This window comes from Aythya ferina, assembly GCF_964211825.1.
Source record: "Aythya ferina genome assembly, chromosome: 8".
NCBI classification, from domain to species: domain Eukaryota; kingdom Metazoa; phylum Chordata; class Aves; order Anseriformes; family Anatidae; genus Aythya; species Aythya ferina.
In genome coordinates, this window is record NC_140304.1 from 18,143,679 (window position 1) to 18,163,651 (window position 19,973).

General features: G+C 37.4%; 1 protein-coding gene across 1 annotated transcript in view; it reads right to left on the reverse strand.

Moving 5' to 3' along the window:
- The window catches only part of HS2ST1 (heparan sulfate 2-O-sulfotransferase 1), a 79,778-nt gene that overhangs the window by 19,792 nt on the left and 40,013 nt on the right, over positions 1-19,973 (reverse strand). The window contains exon 2 of the mRNA XM_084527571.1: positions 1,034-1,272. Within this exon, the coding sequence (XP_084383697.1) occupies positions 1,034-1,272 (239 nt within the window). The remainder of the gene's footprint in view (positions 1-1,033; positions 1,273-19,973) is intronic.

Here is a 19,973-nt window from a genome sequence, read left to right on the forward strand (position 1 = left end):
AGTGACATGACCTCGCTTCCACGAAACAGGTCTCCAGTCCCACCCCAAGCACACTCTATGTCCTGGATGCTGAGATTCTGACCTCAATCTTTCTCCCACATACAGAACTGAGACTGAAGGGCCCAATACCATCTGCTTCCTCCTCCTCCAGACTACAGCAGCTGCGCTGAGCTGCTCCTGCCTGTAGGCATGCACTTAAAGGAGCTGGAAGCCTCCGTGTTGATATGCTGCAATGCAGAACAGCTCCTGCTGCTGCTGCATATCAGCTTCAGATGATCAGCATACAACCAGTAGTACATACTCAGAGTTTGGCAACATTTATTTTATGGGCAGGGATGAGGACATGATGTTGTTTCAGACCACTGACTTAGGTTCCCTGAATCTGCACTCATTACAAGCAGGAAAATAATTATAAAAAAAAAAAAAAACACACACAAAATAAAACTTCTTTCCCTCCCCCAAAGAAAAAAACAGCAGACTGTCATGAGTTTAGTTAAGAGCTCAAAGTGGATGCAAAACAACCCACTTACAGTGGCTCCTTACAGCCACTTCTTTCTACCTGTTTTTCATCACCTGTGAGCCCTGAGCAAAGACAGACACAGCCCTGAGCACAGCCCTGACAGCACAGCACTTGTACTACACAGAGAGGAGAGCACTTAAGACTGCATTCACTGCAGATGGAGATAATAGGGAAGTATTATTACAAGGCCAAAAGGCAAACCATTGACAATACAATAAACCACTACACACAATTATAACAAAGGTCATTACTGCCTTAGCCATGTCCCTTTTACCTTAGTTTTTCTCCTGAGAAGAGGTACTTACCACCTCCAGTAGCACAGCAAAAACCTAAACCTATTATCTAATAAATATTATTTTCAACAAAGAAAATATAAACATATTAAAATTCATTTATACGGGAAAATGCAACACAGAAGCCAACTCTTTCAGATGATAAATGGGTATAACAGCAAAAAAAGTTTTCTGCGCTCTCTTCTTGTTTAATAAAAACATCCCAAATGCAGCATCTTACCTGATCTTGCAGAGACATAACAGGATTATTTTTGGTTGTATTGATATGTAAAACGTGATATTTGTTCTTTGCACAAAGATCATAGGCAATATTTGTGAAGGATGTGCTGGCAGTCTTAGGTACTCTGTTGTAAATAATCACCACATCATCTTCTTCATCCAGTGTCACATCTTGTCGGGAGCCATCTGCTGTATGACGTTGCTCTATTTCTCTGACTTCATGTCTTGCAATAGCCCTTTCTGTTAAGGATGACAAATACAAGATTTCAGTGTAAAGACTGCCAATTTTGAAGTTCAAACCTTGGAATACAAATAACCTGGTGAAGAGCAATACTGCCTCAGCAATAAACACTTGCTGTTATACATATTTCTGACTTATAAAGCAAAAAAGACTATAAAATGTACAAATGATAAAAGGTGACTTAGTCTGACAAAGACTAGAAAACAGTATGCTTGGGGAACATATACCATATTCTATGACTCATGTAAATGCTACTGAACATTTCCTTTAAGGAAAAGTATCTATTATGTGCTATGAAAATGGTGACATTTTGTCACAATGGTGAAGAAGTATCTCAAATAATTTCTATAAAATATTTACTATTTAAAAACTATAATAAAAGAAATAACTCAAGCAACCTGGAGAATATGGATTTTCCCAAACCAGTAGAATTACTAACACTACAGATTTAGTCAATTAACTCTATAGAGGCACTGGAATTCAGATGAAGCCAACATTTTTGATAGACTAGTTAACACAAGACCCAAGTGCAAAGCATTACAATCAAATAACCGATTTTGCAAAAATTCCATTGGATTTATTGATTTCAAGTTCAACAAGAATATAAGTGATAGATGCTTACAAAACAGTGAACATGAAAGAGAAAAGTGATCTCTCAAGTACTGAAATTCATTCAATACATAAAACAGAAGAGACGTGGAAAAAACAAGCTATGGACAACATTTTGGCAAGGTGAGTACATGACAAACCATTTTTCCTTTTATACAAAGGGCAACACTGACTAACTGAACGCTGCTTCAAGTGCTAACGGCCTATTTGTAAAATGAGTATCAGACTATTATGGCGTTTTTTCTGCTACTGAATATTAAATGCTTTTTACTGATTCAGACATAGATTTGTTCTGTCCTAGATAAGTATATACTTTAATACAATTTGTTATACACATATCAAAGCATCTTTTCTTATTCACTTACTGTGATACTGTCTTTAATAATATATTCAAGTAAATCTTTGATGGCCAACAGCGCACACTGAAGTCAATACTACAAGAGTAACCTGTAATTCTCTGTATTATGTTCTTACGCAGGATGATACTTAGCAGCAAAGCTGTTGGCCTCTACCTCCCTTGCTTCCAATAACTCAGTTCCTTGTATTTTCTTTCACCACATCTCTTTAATTATAACATAAAATCACTTTAAAACAGAATCATTAAGCTGTGAACACCACTAGCCTGTAATTCCACATAAGTTGTCTTCAACCACAAACTTCCATCTGTCTGAAACGTTTCAAAGCTTAAACTTTCTCTCTCATATGCTCACATCTCACACCCCATAACTAAGTTACATCAGTACGAAAATGTTTGTAGAAAATGCTTATTGAGTGTATCTCAATTTTCCACATGACATCTGCTGCTCCCCACTACATCAGTCACAGTTTTTACTCCTTCCTTTCTCATTTGATACCTCTCTCATCACTGCTGGCAAACCTCTGATTTCGGAAAGATGAGGCAACAGAATCAGGTTTCATCTAACTGAAGGTGGCTACAAGAAGAAGTGACTGGCAACTCTTCTTCCTGCCAGTAACTGAGCAGAGGAAGCATTTGGTATGGGACACCCATGGCTGCATGGCTGCTCAAGGCTACACAGATACTAAATGCCACCTAGAGAGGCTGAAATGGAACATTTCATTTGCATTTCTACACCAGAGTCGTACATCTCAGCTAGATTTGAATGATGATTGCACAGAACTGCACGTGGCTGCACGGTACCACAAGGAACTTCCAATTTATATGCAGTAAGCTTTATGTATATAAAAGTAAAAAGGCACAAGAAATGGACAGGATTTTCAAAAAGAGTGATGAGAAATATTCTTCTATTGAGATATTTGAAACCATGATGATTCAAGAATTAGTGTGAGAAGTGAACTGTAAAGGCTATGTGTAGGATACAAAAGACATGATTAAATGCAAGCAGCAGAAAGGCTGCTGCATACAATCATCTTAAAGCTGGTATGGTGTGAGGGGAAAACAAGAACCTATGCAAGAACTTCCATAAATACAAAGTACACAGTGCTTTGTATTTATGGAAGTGCTTTGTATTTTTATCAAAGAATAAGTAAGATTTAAGCTTCAAACTAACATGAAAAATATTTTTTATGACAACGAATTGAAATCAGTATGTTTTAACAATTTTTTACATGTGAAAAACAAAGAGTAAGAATCATAGAATATCCTGAGTTGGAAGGGACCCTTAAGGATCATCTGGAGGAAGATGCTAGCTATTTATTGAATATACTTGACTTTACTAGAAATCTCTTTAGATGACAATCATGGAAATTTAATTTTCATTTTGAGAACTTTTCTACACAGGATTGGACTGATTTCACTGAAATCAGTTTAAAAAGTCAGGTTTTTATTTCATATCAGAAACCCCATGGACAAAATGATGTTCTACAGACTCACTGTTTTCATTGCATTCTATTTAAACCTGATTTTATAAGAAAAGAAGAAAAGTGGTTTGCAAAATTATTAAGAGATGTCTAAACTGGCTTAAGACTGTTCACACTAAGCAGCACTTAAGCAAGAGGTATTTTGAATACAAGAGAGATTTTCATGGTAATATAATGCATGATAATTTAAAGTTAGAAAATATTGTCTCACTTTTTTTTTTTTTTTTTTTTTTTTTTTAATTACTGCCCCTTTAGGTTCATTGATTAATATCATTTTTATACAGTGTGGAAAAATGTTGCTCTGTCATGTGTTGTCTTGCATGCAAACTTTCATCAATTTCTAAGTCAGTTTGCACACGGGCAGTACCATACATGAGCAGAAAAGAGGAAATACCACAGCCAACAGTAAGTTAGTTTGCCAGTCAGATGCTACCAGAAAGTAGCGTACAATGGGTGAGTTCTGTCTTCTCCTTTACCAGAAGTACTACTAACAGCATTCAATCTGTGCATCACCACCAGCTATGGAAAAATTTGAAATAATTTCTCTTCAAGATCTCTGCCCTTTCAAGTCAACAGTTTGTCAACAGGTTTTAAAATTATTAACACAGGGAGAGATATGGACAGACCAAGTTTGATTGCTTAGGCCTGTTTTCTTAGGATCTTGTCTAATAAAAATCACATGTGAAAATGCACTAAAAATATATTGAAATGAACAATGTTGAAATAATTACAGAAATATATCACTGATTATAAGCCGTTTGTAAATATATAATATTAATATAATATAATACCTTGCATATTAAAACAGACAAATGCCTTTGAACAAGTTTATTAGCATTTACTGCAAATCCAAGTGCTAACTGCATAAAAAATTACATCTTCCCAAACAAAACAGAGTAGCACAGATCCTATCAACTTAAATGTTAACAAAACTAAACACTTCAAACTTGTCACATTTTTCACTAAAACTCCAGAACCTCTTAGGCATTTCTTAACAAGAAAATTTGAAAGTAACAGAAACTTTTCTTTCCTCTATGTCTTAGCCCGTATCACTTTTGATCAAGAATACATTTTGAGCCTTGCTGACGATCAAAGTGAAGTTAACCAAGTATCTGGAAGAATAATTCAAAGCACACCACCCAATGCTCTTTGTCCTTTGCATCTACTTTCCTTCTGCACATGTCCATGGATATTATGTAGGTTCTCCTTTTGGTATCTCTTGTGTGCATGCCATACTTCCTTGTGAAACCTCCTACTCAGATGAGGAAAGGCTCAGTCTTGAAATAGTTTTGAGTTCAGCAACCTTCCAGTGTTGCCCAATGGAATAAAAAGATATGGATTATACCTCAACACCGACTTGTTGCAGAGGAACCGGACAGCTAGATGTGGCAAGTGTGCTGGCACCATCTCTGAGCAAACAGTTGCTGTGTATCTGTGGCACTGGATGCCACTTCAAACCAATAAGCAGCTTTCTTCCAGTTGGGAACAATATTGAAGCCAGCTGACCTGGTGTCTCAGCTTTGTTTCCACCCAGCTCCCAGGCCGATTAGGCAAGCAGCTGGTAGCCTGAGGCACCGTGCAGCTCTCAAGCTGTTTCACTGCCCAAAAGCTGCACTGAGCACTTCATTGGCCTGAATACTGAACCAGAGCACGACCAAAAACCTACTCAATATTGACGCCATTCTCCTCCAATGAAGGATGAAAACTAAATAGCAGCTTAAAAATTATCCATAATTACTTAGCAAACTTCACGTCCTGATTCACTTTTCAAATTATATACACAAACCATACACACAGACCTCATCCTCTGCTGAAATGTGGCTGCCTGTGGGAGCTGTTCAGCAGCACACCACTTCGACAAACCAGAGCACTGCTGCTGTACGTGAATATGAATACTTGGAGGATGGAGAGGAAGAAAAAGAATCAATAGTGCTATGACAATTTGTGGCCATGAAGGATTTGTGTCACTACAGCCAATTAAAACTACAGGAAAAATATACACTGAATTAATATAAAAACCCTAAAGTTAAATTTGTTGAAGGTATCAGTAATAACATACCACCTCTTCCAAAGACCTGTAAGAATACTAACTCCGTTCTGCTCTAATGTTAAGTCTTACAAACAGCAGAACCATTGCATTGGTTCTTCAGCAACTTCATGACTTAACTACCAACGTCAAATCAAAGGCTTGCCCCAAATACTTCTACTTTCCATTCCTCTGTAGAAGCACTACTCCATGAGGCCTGCTGATGGATGACACTTCCCTGCTTCTAAAGGCAGCTGTGGGGGAAGCATGGGGGGCATGAGGACAGAGCTGGGACACCTTCCTGCCTGCTCCAGGAGTGGCAGCGCGCTGACACCGCTCCAGGGCACTCCAGCTTCTCTCAGGTTAGAGCAACTCCTTGCAGCTATCACTAAGTGATCATCTTTAAAATTGTAATTAAGATTCTGACCCCCATTAACATATGTTAATAAAGGTTTTAGAACCAACATTAAGCAAGGATAGCAAAACACTTGCAATCTGATAGAAATACAAGCTGCTAGCCAATTCAACACAAGAGCGAAGCAACACAGAGGTACACTAACCTCCACCGTGCCAAGTTTTAATTAAGAAAACAAAAAAAAAAATGCTTACAAAACAGCAATTTCAGTCACCAGTGGTATCTGACCCAGTGACAGCCCAACTCAAGCACACTGCCATCCTTGCACAGAGGCTTGCTGGTACTGCTGAGCTCCTCACGCACACACTGCCACCAACCACTTCAGATCCTCACAAATTTTGCTTAAAGATATCATCTGGGAACCTGTGTACCACACTTACAGAAATCACTGCTAATGCCACGTCCCATAGCCCATAATTTATTCTAGTTAAAGATCAACATGAGCATTTTGCTTTCTTCTTTTCCTAGATATTTTTCTGTGCAGGTTATGACTTGCCTAATTAGGTAAGTTTTAACCCTTAACACAACTTAGCTAAACACACTTCAGTCAAAGAGACCATTGGCCTTATTTGCAAATCTTACTATTTTTAATCAGCCTAAGAGATAGCCACTAAAAACTTTAATGTTTATTTTAACAATGACTCAGATCCCATGAGAGGCTCAGCACACATGCTCTGGGACCAGTTCTTACCTACAGAAAGTAAAGACCACGTGCAGAGCACATGCAAGGACAGAAACAGAGCATAAAAATTAAAATAACTTCTCTGGTACTACTTTAACTACTTTAGGTCAGGTTAAGAAGACCCACCTTTTCCTACTCCTTTTGATAACTCAGTTGCCTTTGTATGGAGAGATTCTAATAACTAATTTTATAAATTGCATTCCAGCTTGTTTTCTCCAGTAAGGCAAACAGAAAGGAACAGGTATAAAAACTTCTGCTATAAGAAGCAGTAATTTAGCGAACAATTACAACTCGCTAACATTACCGATCTTTTTCTTTAATAGCAGTTAATGCATCTTGAGAACAGAAGGAAAAAGAATAGTCCATACAGAGAAGAATTGCTTTCAGACTCCAAAAAAGGCACATGGCACTTCACTGAGCTGGTTAAAGACAAAACAACAACAAAATGGAGCAGCAAGGAAGCAACTCCAACAAGGCAATGAAATCATTAACTAAAATCTAATGCAGCAGCTGTCTGAAAATTACAAGTAGCAATTCTGAAAAACTTGCTATGGCTCCATTAGCGTTTGATACTCATTTATTTTCAAGATAGCATTTTTGTCAGGGCTTTATTTTTAACACATAAATTGAAACATATTGAGTAGCATGTGACATTGTCCAGGGTCTGATACTAAACTAAACAAACAAGCAAACAAACGAAAAAATCTCTATACCATATATACATCCAAGCTGGTTTCAACACCTGAGACTATTTCTCATTTTTTCTGTAAATTTTTGATATCCTTACAAATGCAGTTGATAGACATAGCACTTCTAGATTAAGTTCTAAATATATATTAATATATAAAAAGAAATACACATGTTAGCATATGTATGGCCTTATATGTTTCCTACAGTCTTCTGTTGGGCAGAATAGCCAAAAAATTAAATTTAGATGCTAACCCAAAGTTTTCATTATATAAAACACTGGATGTATTCCCATTGCAAGTTTGGGGGTCTCTATAAAGAAGATCAGGCAATCCGTTTATTGCACTCATTCAAAAGAATCGGAGTGATTTCAGTAATCTCAAATGACATGAGTGATTTTCATTACCTTGCACACTCTTTACAGCAACACAGAACTGAATAATTTACAGTGGAAAAGACTTCTGAGGTTGGCCCTCACCACTGTTGGCAGATTGTTGACTCAAATTCAACTTGTCTACTTTCCTGCAAAGCACATCCAGCCTGTACTGTTCCACAGGCCACTTCTATACCAGGTGTGAGGTTTTATGCTTTATTTTACTTCCATGAGGCTCCAGTCAGCCCCACTCTCCAGCCTGAGTGCCCTCTGAGAGCAAGCAGCCCTGCACTCAGAATGCTAACCATTCCTTACATCTCAAGTTGCCTCAGGAAGAGAAAAACTAAACAGAAAGCCCATGCAAAGCCACAGAATAAATTAATTTCATTTACAGATCAAAGCTGAGATATCCCACGAAGCCTGACTATTTCCAGAAAAAGTATGCCTTCTTAGCAGATTTTCTTGTGTAATAACATTGAATACTACAGAAAAAAGGAGGCTTTACTCCCCCAAACACGAGATTTTCAAAACTTTACTAGAGCTTAAAAAGAAAAGTTGCATACCAGCTGTAAATACAGCAGCACCACTGCTGGTCTGGAACACTGCAAATAATATTAGTTAAAAAGTCACATAAAAAATACAGAAACTTTTTAGGCAACATGGTGCAGCAGTAAGATTTAAAAATAATCAGATATCAAATAACTCCATTAACTCTGCAGCTTCAGACTGTTTTGTTTGACACCAACGTTGAATTCAAGTTCATTAATTAGTATGACAGCAAACAACAGAATCATAGAATTTCTGAATTGGAAGAGACCCACAAGGATCAAGTCCAACTCCTGGCTACCCAAAGGACCACCTCCCTCCAAAAAATAGACACCATTCAGCTTTTTTCCTCACAGTCACCTGCAATTTCAGGTTTCTTGAGGCTGAAACAGCCTGATTAACAGATAAATATAAAGATGTAACCACGTAAGGAAAAGGTTTGTGGCTTTTCAAAATGCCAGGAGTGTTGAACGGTTAAGAAGCACTGTGGCTACAATAAATGCAGCTAAAAATACTTGCATATCAGGGAGTTGTTTTCTAAATACAAACCACGGTTTAGTACATAATGGAAGGGCCTGCTCTTACCTAGTGTCTTAATATCGTAATGCAGGCCCTTCGGAGTTAGCATGAAAACCTAATGGAGCTGCTTTATACATGGCTACGGCTGTCAGAAGTGTTCTGCTACACAAACGTGCATGTCACTCCTGCAAGCAAAATCCAATTCAAAAAAAAAGAAAGCAAGATCAATATAGATCATCTGACTCCATATAGCAAGAAAGGCTGGAGACAATTTATTTTATACAAGCTTTCTCCAGACAAAATTATTTACTTTTCCTGAAAGGGTATTGTGCAGCATAAAAGGAAAAAGGATCATTAAATTGTCTGTTAAAATCATTTAGGGACCTATATGTATGGACAACGCTGTATAACAGTAATTCACCATCACGCTCAATAAACCTAATTGGAAAGATATACTGTTATTTCCAGCATATTATACTTATATCCCTGCTTGTCTTTGCACTTCTTGGCTAAACTAACCTGATCCAGAAAATAAAATATTGCCAGTTGGTCTAACAGCCCTGAAAAAAAATAGCGAATAGCAAACAGCATTGCTTTCCGATCAGAATTGCTGATGTAAACATTTTATTCAGAATCTTACTAAGTTAAAGTGCCAAGAATAAGCTCATGATAATTCTATTTGATAACAACTGATACACCAGGATATGTACTTAAATAACACCAGATGCATACAGACTGAACATTTACAATGATAAACATAATTGCTGACCTTAACATAGGTATAGAATTGTGCAAATCCTTTGGAAAAAAACAAACAAACAAACAACAGAAATAAGTCTGCATGCTGAATGAAGCCCAATGTTGTTAAGTCATAAGAGAATTAATTTTAATTACATTTTTAAAGGCTGACTAGATAAGCTTTTGATTATATTCTTTGTTTTCTTTGTGAAAACCACTTGCTCCTGTTAATTTCATTTTAAGAACTTCAATTTCATTCTGTACCCTGGTTGCTTTATATACAAATGAAAAGTACCTTTTATTTTCCTCTAAACTTTGCAGAGATTTACTAGCCCATATAGCCTAAATATCAATATAGTAACAAATACAGACAGCAACAGCCTTATCTTTTATTTTAATCTCATACTGCCAGCCTGAACACTTCATCTCACACGGCGATGAAAAAGATAAGCATGAATAAAAGTAAGTCTAACAACACATAGACCCCACATTTCAGAAGCCTCAATCAAAGCCATTTTAAATAAATCCAGGTACGAGAAAAACACTCTTTGAATTAAATGCTGAAACTGCAGTGAACACTGAATTAATTAGTTCCTCAACTACCTCTGAAAATCTCTCCTTGCTATGTCTGATGCCTCTGTCAAAGACCTGAGGGTCCAAGCCAAACTCAGGCAGAACTAGGAAACTGGTTCTTTTCTGAAAAAATAATCACCTGATTAAAAATAGTCCTTCACCTCTGACTTTCCGAGGATTAAAAGGAGCAGTGGCTCAGTGAACTGAAGGAGTTGGTAGAGGGACTTTCACAAAGAAAATCTTGCAAGCCCCCACAACACGCCCCTCCCTGGACCTACCTGGGAAGTTTAGTTGGCCTCTCATGATGGAAGCCTACATGAAATCCCCAGGATTACTTATAAATGATGCATGAGGGAACACTTGTGACATCTAGGCAGCTAATGTAAACCTCCCATGCTCGTTCTCTCCATGCTAAGGCAGCGGCAGTCACACTCAGTTCGAATGTACACAAAGAGAAACAGCGCTACCATAGAAGCTCTTTGTGGAAGACATTGATTAGGAAAAGCAAAATTACACGAACGGGCTTTATCTAGTACCACCCCACAGCGATAAGGAGCCCCCCGTCCTTGATAAAAACAGGAACAGTCCAGAGCTGGTGAGGTGTGTGGTGAAGTGGTTTTGTACAAAAAAAAAAAAAAAAAAAAAAAAAAAAAAAGCTTCCCAATACTAGGAGAGCCAGCTGCTCATTGAAAGCCTCTGGGTGTTAATCCTGATTTACACTGGATTAAGCTCTGCAATTAAAAAATAATTATTTTCCTACACATGAGAAATATTTTCTTCTCCACCAAATTGTTTCCTTTGTGTACAAGGGTGATTATTTGATGAAAATTTGACTAGAATAGAGGGGCCAGCAATTCGCTTGCTGAATCTTAGTTGTTGCAAAAAGGTAAAAACAGTTCCAGTCTCTTGCTCAAACCTTTGGTCCCACATCAGTGAGGGACACAATAGGTAGATTTGAATCCATCAATCTCTAACCACCCATCCTGACGTTAATACACTGTAATTAGTCATTATCCGAAGGTACATCAGCACAAAGCTGACTAAAAATCATAACTGTAGGAAGTCAGACTGGGTAATGGAGTGCCACTGAAACAGAAGTTAAAATTTGCTCAAGGTATCCTCCCAGTAAGAGCAGAAAAAAAGACATCAAGATTCTCTTTTCAGTATTCCAATTGAAATACTCTTTTTATGAAGGCCTCTGGAACAATCAAAAAGCTAATCTAGCTTTACGTATTGTTTTGTTGGCATTTTGTGCAGATTTTCCATAGCAATTACACACAGCATATAAATGGCTGAGTGATCTTGGCAGAATTAAAAAAAAAAAAAAAAAAAAAGAAAAAAAAGAAAAAAGGAAACATCCACATATTTGGTCAGATTATCTTCTGCAGATATTAAGACTTCAAATTGTCAGATTTTATTTTATAACAGCAAAGTAATCCGCTTCTAACAATAGTCAATAGCCTAAAATCTAGCATTAACCCATTTCTAACATGGCTGAAACTTGTAGGACTCTATGAGGGAATAATCCATTTGCTGAGAAATACAGGGAAAGTGTTTTGAATTGTCAATACTGAGCCACTTAAAATAGTTTTACTTGATTTGAAATAATATACTAGATGGTGAGCACAGGCAGGAGCAGCAGTGCTATAACTATTCTTTGAAAAACAGATTTGACGAAACTTCATATTACTACAAGAATAACACCCGGCCCACATTCCCAAAGAAACAAGGTCTGTGACCTGCAGAACCAGGCCTTCTCTCCAGAGGTACGGGTATAGTTCTCAGGTCAGCTTTCCCCCAAAAAGGTGTGCAGATGTAACACTGCCTCTCTGTGCCGGCAGTACAGCTACCGAGGAATCATGGAAAACAAGCTCTTGGCCTTTTTTCTTCACATCTCCAAACATGAACCCCAAATTGCCTGAGTTTCTTTTGGTTTAAGTCTCCAGGAACTCCAGAAGGTTTCCATATGGAAAATTTGAATTTGCCATGCTGTTGTATTAAGTCATGATCCTTGAATTCAATTAATCTCAACTACCTATTTTTGTGTCTATGAATAGAAAAGTTGAGAAGTGCATTTTTATATTAACAAGCTGTAACCATGTAAGGATTTATTTATTTATTTATTTGTTTTAAGTATTTGTTGGTAATTTAAATAAAGCATACGTTAAAAAAACATGTAAGCTTTCCTTTTTGTTATATGAAATGGAAGTTACTACTCTGAAGTGCTAAATCAGAAAGATCTTTTAATCCAAACTATATAGGGGTTGTAATATTATCAACTTCTGTGGAAAGATACCAACTGATAGTTTTTTGTATTATATCTTATTTATTTGGGATACTTCAAAGCACGAAATACCACTGGTCAATTTTGTTTCCAGGGAGATGGCACACTGCTTTCCAAAAACATGTCACTGTAGTTATTCTTCAGAGCAAAACATGAAAATGACTTTTTGGACATAACACAGACTCTCTGGCAACACTGTTGTATAAGGAATAAAATAAACGATAAAACTAAAATAAATCAATTCACCATCCTCAGCATTTATTTTTTATTCTTATTTTTAGCTGTGGGTAGAGAGGGAATTACCCATATACTAATTACCAAGTGCTGCTTTCACGCTCATGTGTTGGCCCTGCGCTGCAGAGCTGCCAGCCAATGCCATCTGACATTAAACCAATGCCACCTCTTCAGTTGCCTCTTCCACAGGCCTGGTAACATCCCACAGAAGCAGCAGCACACATTTCTCTTACTACTGCAGGGAGTTTGATAACTATGTTGAAACAGAGCTCTAAAGACACCATTTCATGTTACTAACAGTTGAGACACAAGGCTAAGCAGAAAAGCGGGGCAGAAGCTGAGAGGCATTATTTGCTTATAATACCACTTGGTTCAAGGGAAGCCCCAGGAAAAGTCATGAAAATGCTCCTAACCCCCCTTCACTTCCCCAAAGTCACTGTTCTAGGTCCACCCCAAATACAACTCGTGTCAAGCGTTTAAGGTTATTCTCATCTCTTCATGCCTGTCTCCCTTCACTGGACTTTTCTTCAAGGAAGAAACAACATTGTCCCTTCTAAATAGGCAATACAAGGGAGCCAAGCAGCAGTGTATGGGGAAAAAGAACACAGGCTTAGTAAATCGGTGCTCAGAAATGTAACTGACAAATTCAAACAGTTTTGTAACAAATAACTCAGCATTACTCTATGGCTGTTACAGAATAGCACCTGCCTACCGGTCTCCTTCAATAAAGCCATTGCTTTATCTCATGTCTTCCTACATCTATTAGTGCTTTGCCACATCACCTTCCCCTCAACCTTTCAGATAGCTGTAGCCCTTCTCATTCACTCACGGCACCTTGCTAATCATCACGCAGCTCCTCTCAGTTTGCCAGGAGTCATTTAGACTTACAGTGACCTGTCTGGATACATTTCTGCTGCCTTCTCCCAGACCATGACATCTACAAATGCCTTTTAAAGACATACAAAAGCCACATTGCTACTGCACATTTTTCAAGTGCAAAGTCACTTGGCCTTTTGATTCAGGTTTTTTTTTTTCTTTTTTTTTTTCTTTTCCTTCAATACACAGCTTTATCTTTCAAAAGGAAGCCAGACTTGGGCTACATGTTAAGTTGCAAAAATTCACCTCCCTTGTTCATACAAAAATAATTTCTGAAGTCTTTATTATTTCCAGTTCCCAGATAAAAGTAACTTCTCTTAGTTTCTGCACAGCCTCATCAAAACGTTTTCACACCTCCTTTGACACCTAGTTCATATCACGCTATCTTCTTTCTTCTCAGGAAGGAGAGGATATCATGGGCTGACAGCAACTTGCAGCATTAAAATTGACATAGGGTAAAAATTCTCACTGTTTCAAACATCACCATATAAATGTGAAAATGGGTCACTTCAAAACAAAATTCTGTATCAAAATTGTTACAGATCAGGACTTCGCATCCCTGTACACTGCTAGCCCATGGCTAGTTGGGAAGATAGGAAAAGCCTTGCAAGACCTAGGTGCATCAAAAATACTTAAATACTTCCTATCATATAGCAGAGCAGTTTTCCAAACAATATGAAGCTTCCATTAATTACTTGAAAGAAACCCATGTACTTTTAGACATCGGCTCTTTGCAAGTACTTTGCATTCCTGCCGGATTAAATGATAAACACCAGAAATACTCCTGAAAGTATTTCTGTTCATACTGTCTTTGAAATCTGAACACCAAACAAATACAAGTCTTGGGCCAAATAATACTTTATTTTTAGTTGGAGATTCTCAAAGAACTTAAATGTTCATGAAGTAAGAAAAAAATTGAAGACAGGACCCTCAACATCTAATAAATGGAGAAATACAAGAACAAACAATACGTATCACAAGAACACATTGCAGAGACATGAAGGAAAAAAAAATAAATCCCTTTTTTACTAGTATACACTTGTTGGCATTCTCCCCCTTGCCCCCCCCAACTTTTCTTCCAGTGCTTATAGAAAAGGTTCCCTTCTGTGGTCAATGTTACAAGACTGCAAATTCAACAGGTAGCAGAAATGTACCTTGATGTTGTATGTGCCACTTTAAAATAACCTACTGAAGTTCCAGATATTTTTCATGCCCCATAAGCTGTTTTTAACTTGTTCAACTGTGGTACAATTTCTGCAACATATTAGCTTCTAAAAAATATATTTACAAATATAACAAAAAACATATTTTAAAATATAACACATTTCCAAACTGACGATTCCTCTTGAACAAAAAGCAGAGCTGCCACTGTTCTGTTGTGCTTTTGCCTCTTCCAGCAGCTTAGAGGTGGAAAAAAGTTGTTTTAAGCATTGTGGGGGCGGTGTTGTTATTATTTCAGGGATGCTTCCCTCTCTCCTTTGCTGCAAAGGAGTTTCACACTGCTTCTCTCTAAGGAGGCAAGCAGGGCTGTGCAGCAGAAGAACACAGCAGACTATCTCCGTGCATCAGAGGAACGATGTCACAAGAAGCTCTGCTGTGACTGGCAGTGGTGGAATTGACAGAAGCTTAATGGGGCTGTCTCGCCCCAACAGAGCTGTGGGAGTCAGACTAGCTGTCTCTGCACATCTGTTGTGGATATAAGCATTTGAGAACAATCACTGCTTTCAGCCCAGATACTAACTCATTCAATATCATCATCAAAGCAGTTGAGTCCAATGGCTTTCATTTTACAAAATGATAGACCAGTGCTCCCTCATGACTGCATACATGAATAGTTCCAACTTCAGAGCTGAAGATGGATTACTGCCTTGTTCGCTGCACAGGTTCACCCTGTGCAAAGCAGACAGACACAGGAAACAAACCAGAGGAAGTTATCTATCTATCTACACATATTTTTAGCTGGATTGTTAACGACTGAGTTGCAAACCTTACAAAGAATCGTATTTATGCCATTAAAGTGTTTGCAACAGACTGTCTTGGTGAAAGGAAATTCAACTTAGATAAATAGTAAGTTTCTTTTTACGGAGTAGAGCTCTAACAAGTATTAGTTAGGGTATTATAAAGCTAATCCCCACTAGAGGGAGCAGAGTTATCTACTCAGAGGTACCTGCAAGTCCAATCCTGAAGTCCCAGCAGCCTGGCTCATTTAACACGCAAGGCAGTAGTCTGTAAGTTAGTCCCGAGCAGATAAGTAGTAAAACTTTCTTGTTAATTATTCAGAGTATCATTTAAATGTGAAAGATGTAAACTCACAGGAAGTAAAGATATTTAAAGACAACTTGATTGTAAAACAATAAATTTACCATTTATCATAGCACTGCCCATCCTAAGTCTTTAAAGTTGTACATACAGTCTGTTGTACAAAAATCAGGACTGACAAGTGATGAAAAGCATGAAAATCAAGGGTCGTCCCCCCCCCCCCTTTTTTTAATTTGCCTTCTTATTTTCCCACTATATGGATATATGTGGTTCCCATTACCAAGCCTTTCTTCCCAACTGTGTAAGATGGCAAGTTTCATTAAAAAAATACGCTGACATCTTTAAAGAGATAGTGCTTAACATATTCATCAATTACTCTTCATACTTGAGGAAATCACCTGAGTTATCAAAATTAAAATGGTTTTGGCTACCCTAAATACTCTTTAACGTAGTCCACACTAGTTGAGTAACACACTGCAGAGATCACAGAAGTTAGCTACAAAGAGATTTTAGCAACAGTTTTCTATTTCTACTGCATACTTTTTCCTTCACTCTGAATTTAAGAATGCATTTTATTTTCTTACTCTGCCATGGTAGTACAGCTATTCAAACCATTTTTTTGGAGACATAAGGCACTATTTTAGTTAATTAATGCAAACTTTTGCATCAAGGAAGTTGTATTTAAAATGAGCTAGTTAATTTAAAAATTAAATGAATCACTCATTTAAAAAATAATTATGCACAACAATCACTTTAAAGCCTATCTCCTGCTATCAGACATTTCTATTGGGCAGCAATCTGGACTGCATTATAAAACACCATTATATGCGAACAGATGGAAATCATAAAATGATATTTAGCTACAGATTTCCTGTCAGAAACTTATATAAAAAGAAGGGGCGGGGGAAGATAGGCTCAACATTTTCCATTAGCCAACATCAAACCACTGAAAAAAATCAGAGGAATCCATGTAATGCCTATGACACAAAACCTATTTTTAATCCATACTTTTTTCATATCACTTGTATGTAGACTAGGCATAAATAAGACTGGTTTCACCTTTAAGTACACAATATATGACCAAAACCACCCACCAAAGAACACACCTGAAAATGCATTTCAGTTGCATTTAAAGATGAAGACTTCACAGGTCAAATCTCACTTCTGTCTGAAGCACAGCAGAAATCAGTGAAGCTCTGCACAGCTTCAGGTTGCCGTAAGAGCTGAATATAAGCTCACAGCCCAGAAACGTACTGAACTTCTCCATTATCAGCTGTAATAAACTGTCCTGGATGGAGTAGGAAACTCATTGTTTATTTCATTCAGATATGAAAGTTACTCAAGTTGCAAGCAAAGATCAAGATGTCTAACTAACTTAGCGTGAAAATAAACCTCTCCCTTAATTTAAGGGCAAAGCACTATCAGCTCTTGTAATCAATAAGACTGTTTTGAAATAGTCTTGTCTTGAACTCCATTTAATCAGAACCCTTTGCTTTATTGCCAGGACTTTAAAAAGTAAATATCAATGCTATGGAGGTATAACAGAGAGATCATATAGAAAGGCTGTAGTAAAAATCTAAGTGTCAGAATAACAGCTGATGAACATGTCATCCAAGAGGAATGTGGGGGTAAGGGAGGTAAGGTAGAGATGTGAAGGGTGAAGCACTCCTTGGAATACTTAACATACCTTATCAAATAGATTACATGCTATTTGTTGTGAGATACAACTCTGATGACTGATTTGTATCGAGCAACTGATAAGTAGATATATAAAGCTACCTGAAAATTATCAAACCTCCAAAATATCACTCCATCAAGACTTCAGAATATGTTAGGTACTATAGGAATGTTTCCTTTAGCACATAAGTCAATATCAACAGAAGTATTTTGGTCTGTACACTGAATTCACTATTTTCTTCCAAGACTCACCAACGAAAGCTTTTATGTTGTTTTTTTCATACTTTCACCTTCTATAATTTCAGTTCTCTTTCTGCACAAACACAATGTTTCAATAATCTTAAATACAAACCAACCTTCAAAATCGCTGATGAGCTCCAAAAGGCTTTAAACAAGACAGGGCTTTACTATTAATTACACCAAGCTCACAGGGCTTCAAGCTCATCCAAAACAACATTCTTAATTTCCCAATCAATGTGGTGAATACAGGAAGCCAAAGCACTTTAAGTAGTTTGACCATGGGGAGAAAGGAAAGGAATTTGAGAGAAAGATAGTGTAAAAGTTGGCTACGAATTAGAATATGCTGCATTACTCCACACTCCCTTAAAAGATCAACTTCCTATTCTGAATTTTTCACTTGTACATACAGACGCATACCACAGCATAAAAGTATGAGGTCTAGGTTATTTTGATGAAAGATGGGAATACAGAAAGTAAACCTGGCAGCCTACAGATATCTCAAGTTTACCCTTGGGAAGGGCATCAGCATTCTCTAATATATGTTTGGACACAGTTAATAAGGCCAGTCATTTATAATTAACAATGTTCTCTTTATTTTATATTATGAAGCTGAATAACAACCCTTATCCCAAACCAGAAAGAATGAGTCCTAGGCTTTACTGAAAAACACCATTAAAAATAAAACCATAGTTCTAGCAAGTGAAGATAGAGGAAAAAAACCAGCCAGCAAACCACTGGGGGGAAAAAAAAAAAAAAAAAAGGAAATCATCTCAAAAGGAGAAATATACACATCAGTAACCTGCTGAGATGCTAGTACAATGAAGGCAGACCAGATGCCTTCCCTGAGGTCTAACCAGGTGCACCAGAGTTAATGAAATAGTGCTCCATCAAAAAAAAAAAAAAAAAAAAAAAAAAAAAAAAAAAAAAAGCAGTAGTCTCAGAAGCTTTTAAAGTTTTTTAGATAGCTTTTAATAGACTCAAATGAATACAGTAAATACAGTACACAGTCAGAGGCCCAAGAATCCCATCTTTCAACCATCAGTCTTATGCAATCAACTGCCTCAGCCTTTTTTCTGTGGTTGTTTCAAAGAACAAGCGCAAATGCTTGCTTATTAAGCCTCAGGAATCTGAGGGGGAACAGACATTTGCTTCTCTCTATACAGAAGAATGATAGTCTTCATCTATCTTTTTATATAAGGCAGTTGAGATAACATTAGGTCTTGTCTTAATGGATTTTGTTTTAGTATCTTCCAACTCAGAAGTAATACGGCTTGACATACAAAAGGCTCGTGAGCAGGCTGAAAACACTGGGGACATCGCTTTAGCTCCCCTTAAAATCCCTGCCATTGCAAACATCTGCTCTACAGAATGTACCTATTTCTATAAAAATAATCAAGACGTCGGTTTGCCTATATATTAGAGACTGAAAAAAGAAGCAAGTATAGAAAACCACTGCTCTGTTCAGAGAGACTACCCTGGCATTTGCAATATATCAAAGCAAGGAACTAGAGGATCTTTCAATACACTTGGTATTTGCGCTGCCAGACCAAAATAAATAAGCTTTTTGATTGCAGACCCCCAAATTAAAGGGGGAAAATATATCATCCAACTCCTTTCTCCTCATAGCTCTATCACTAGGAAGGCAGAACAGTTACTTCTTTATAGAAATCTGGAAGGCTGTAAGTCACAGACCTTGGTCTGCCACCTTATTCTGCTATTAAAAGTAATGGAGCAAACATCCCTCAGAAACTGATGAATATGAAGGGTGAATTTACATGAAATCACATGGTAATTTTTTGCAGCTTAACTCAGGTCTTCTATTATTTCACCTTTTTTTTTGTTGTTGGGAAAAAAAATAATCTAGTGCTCAATTATAGTTCCTCCAAAAACAACAACAACAACAAAAAAACAAGCAAAATATTTCCATGCCACCAACATCAAAGACTGCTTAGCAGTAGGTATACCATTAGATCAAGTACTTTGTCATACAGTCTACAACCACATTTTTCCAGCTACCAGGGCCCTGTTGCATTCTGTTCACAGCTATTGGTGTCTTCTCTAGCACACCTTGCCACACTTCACCGACTTCATTGTAAGCACGCAGCCTTCACCTCTTCAGCTTC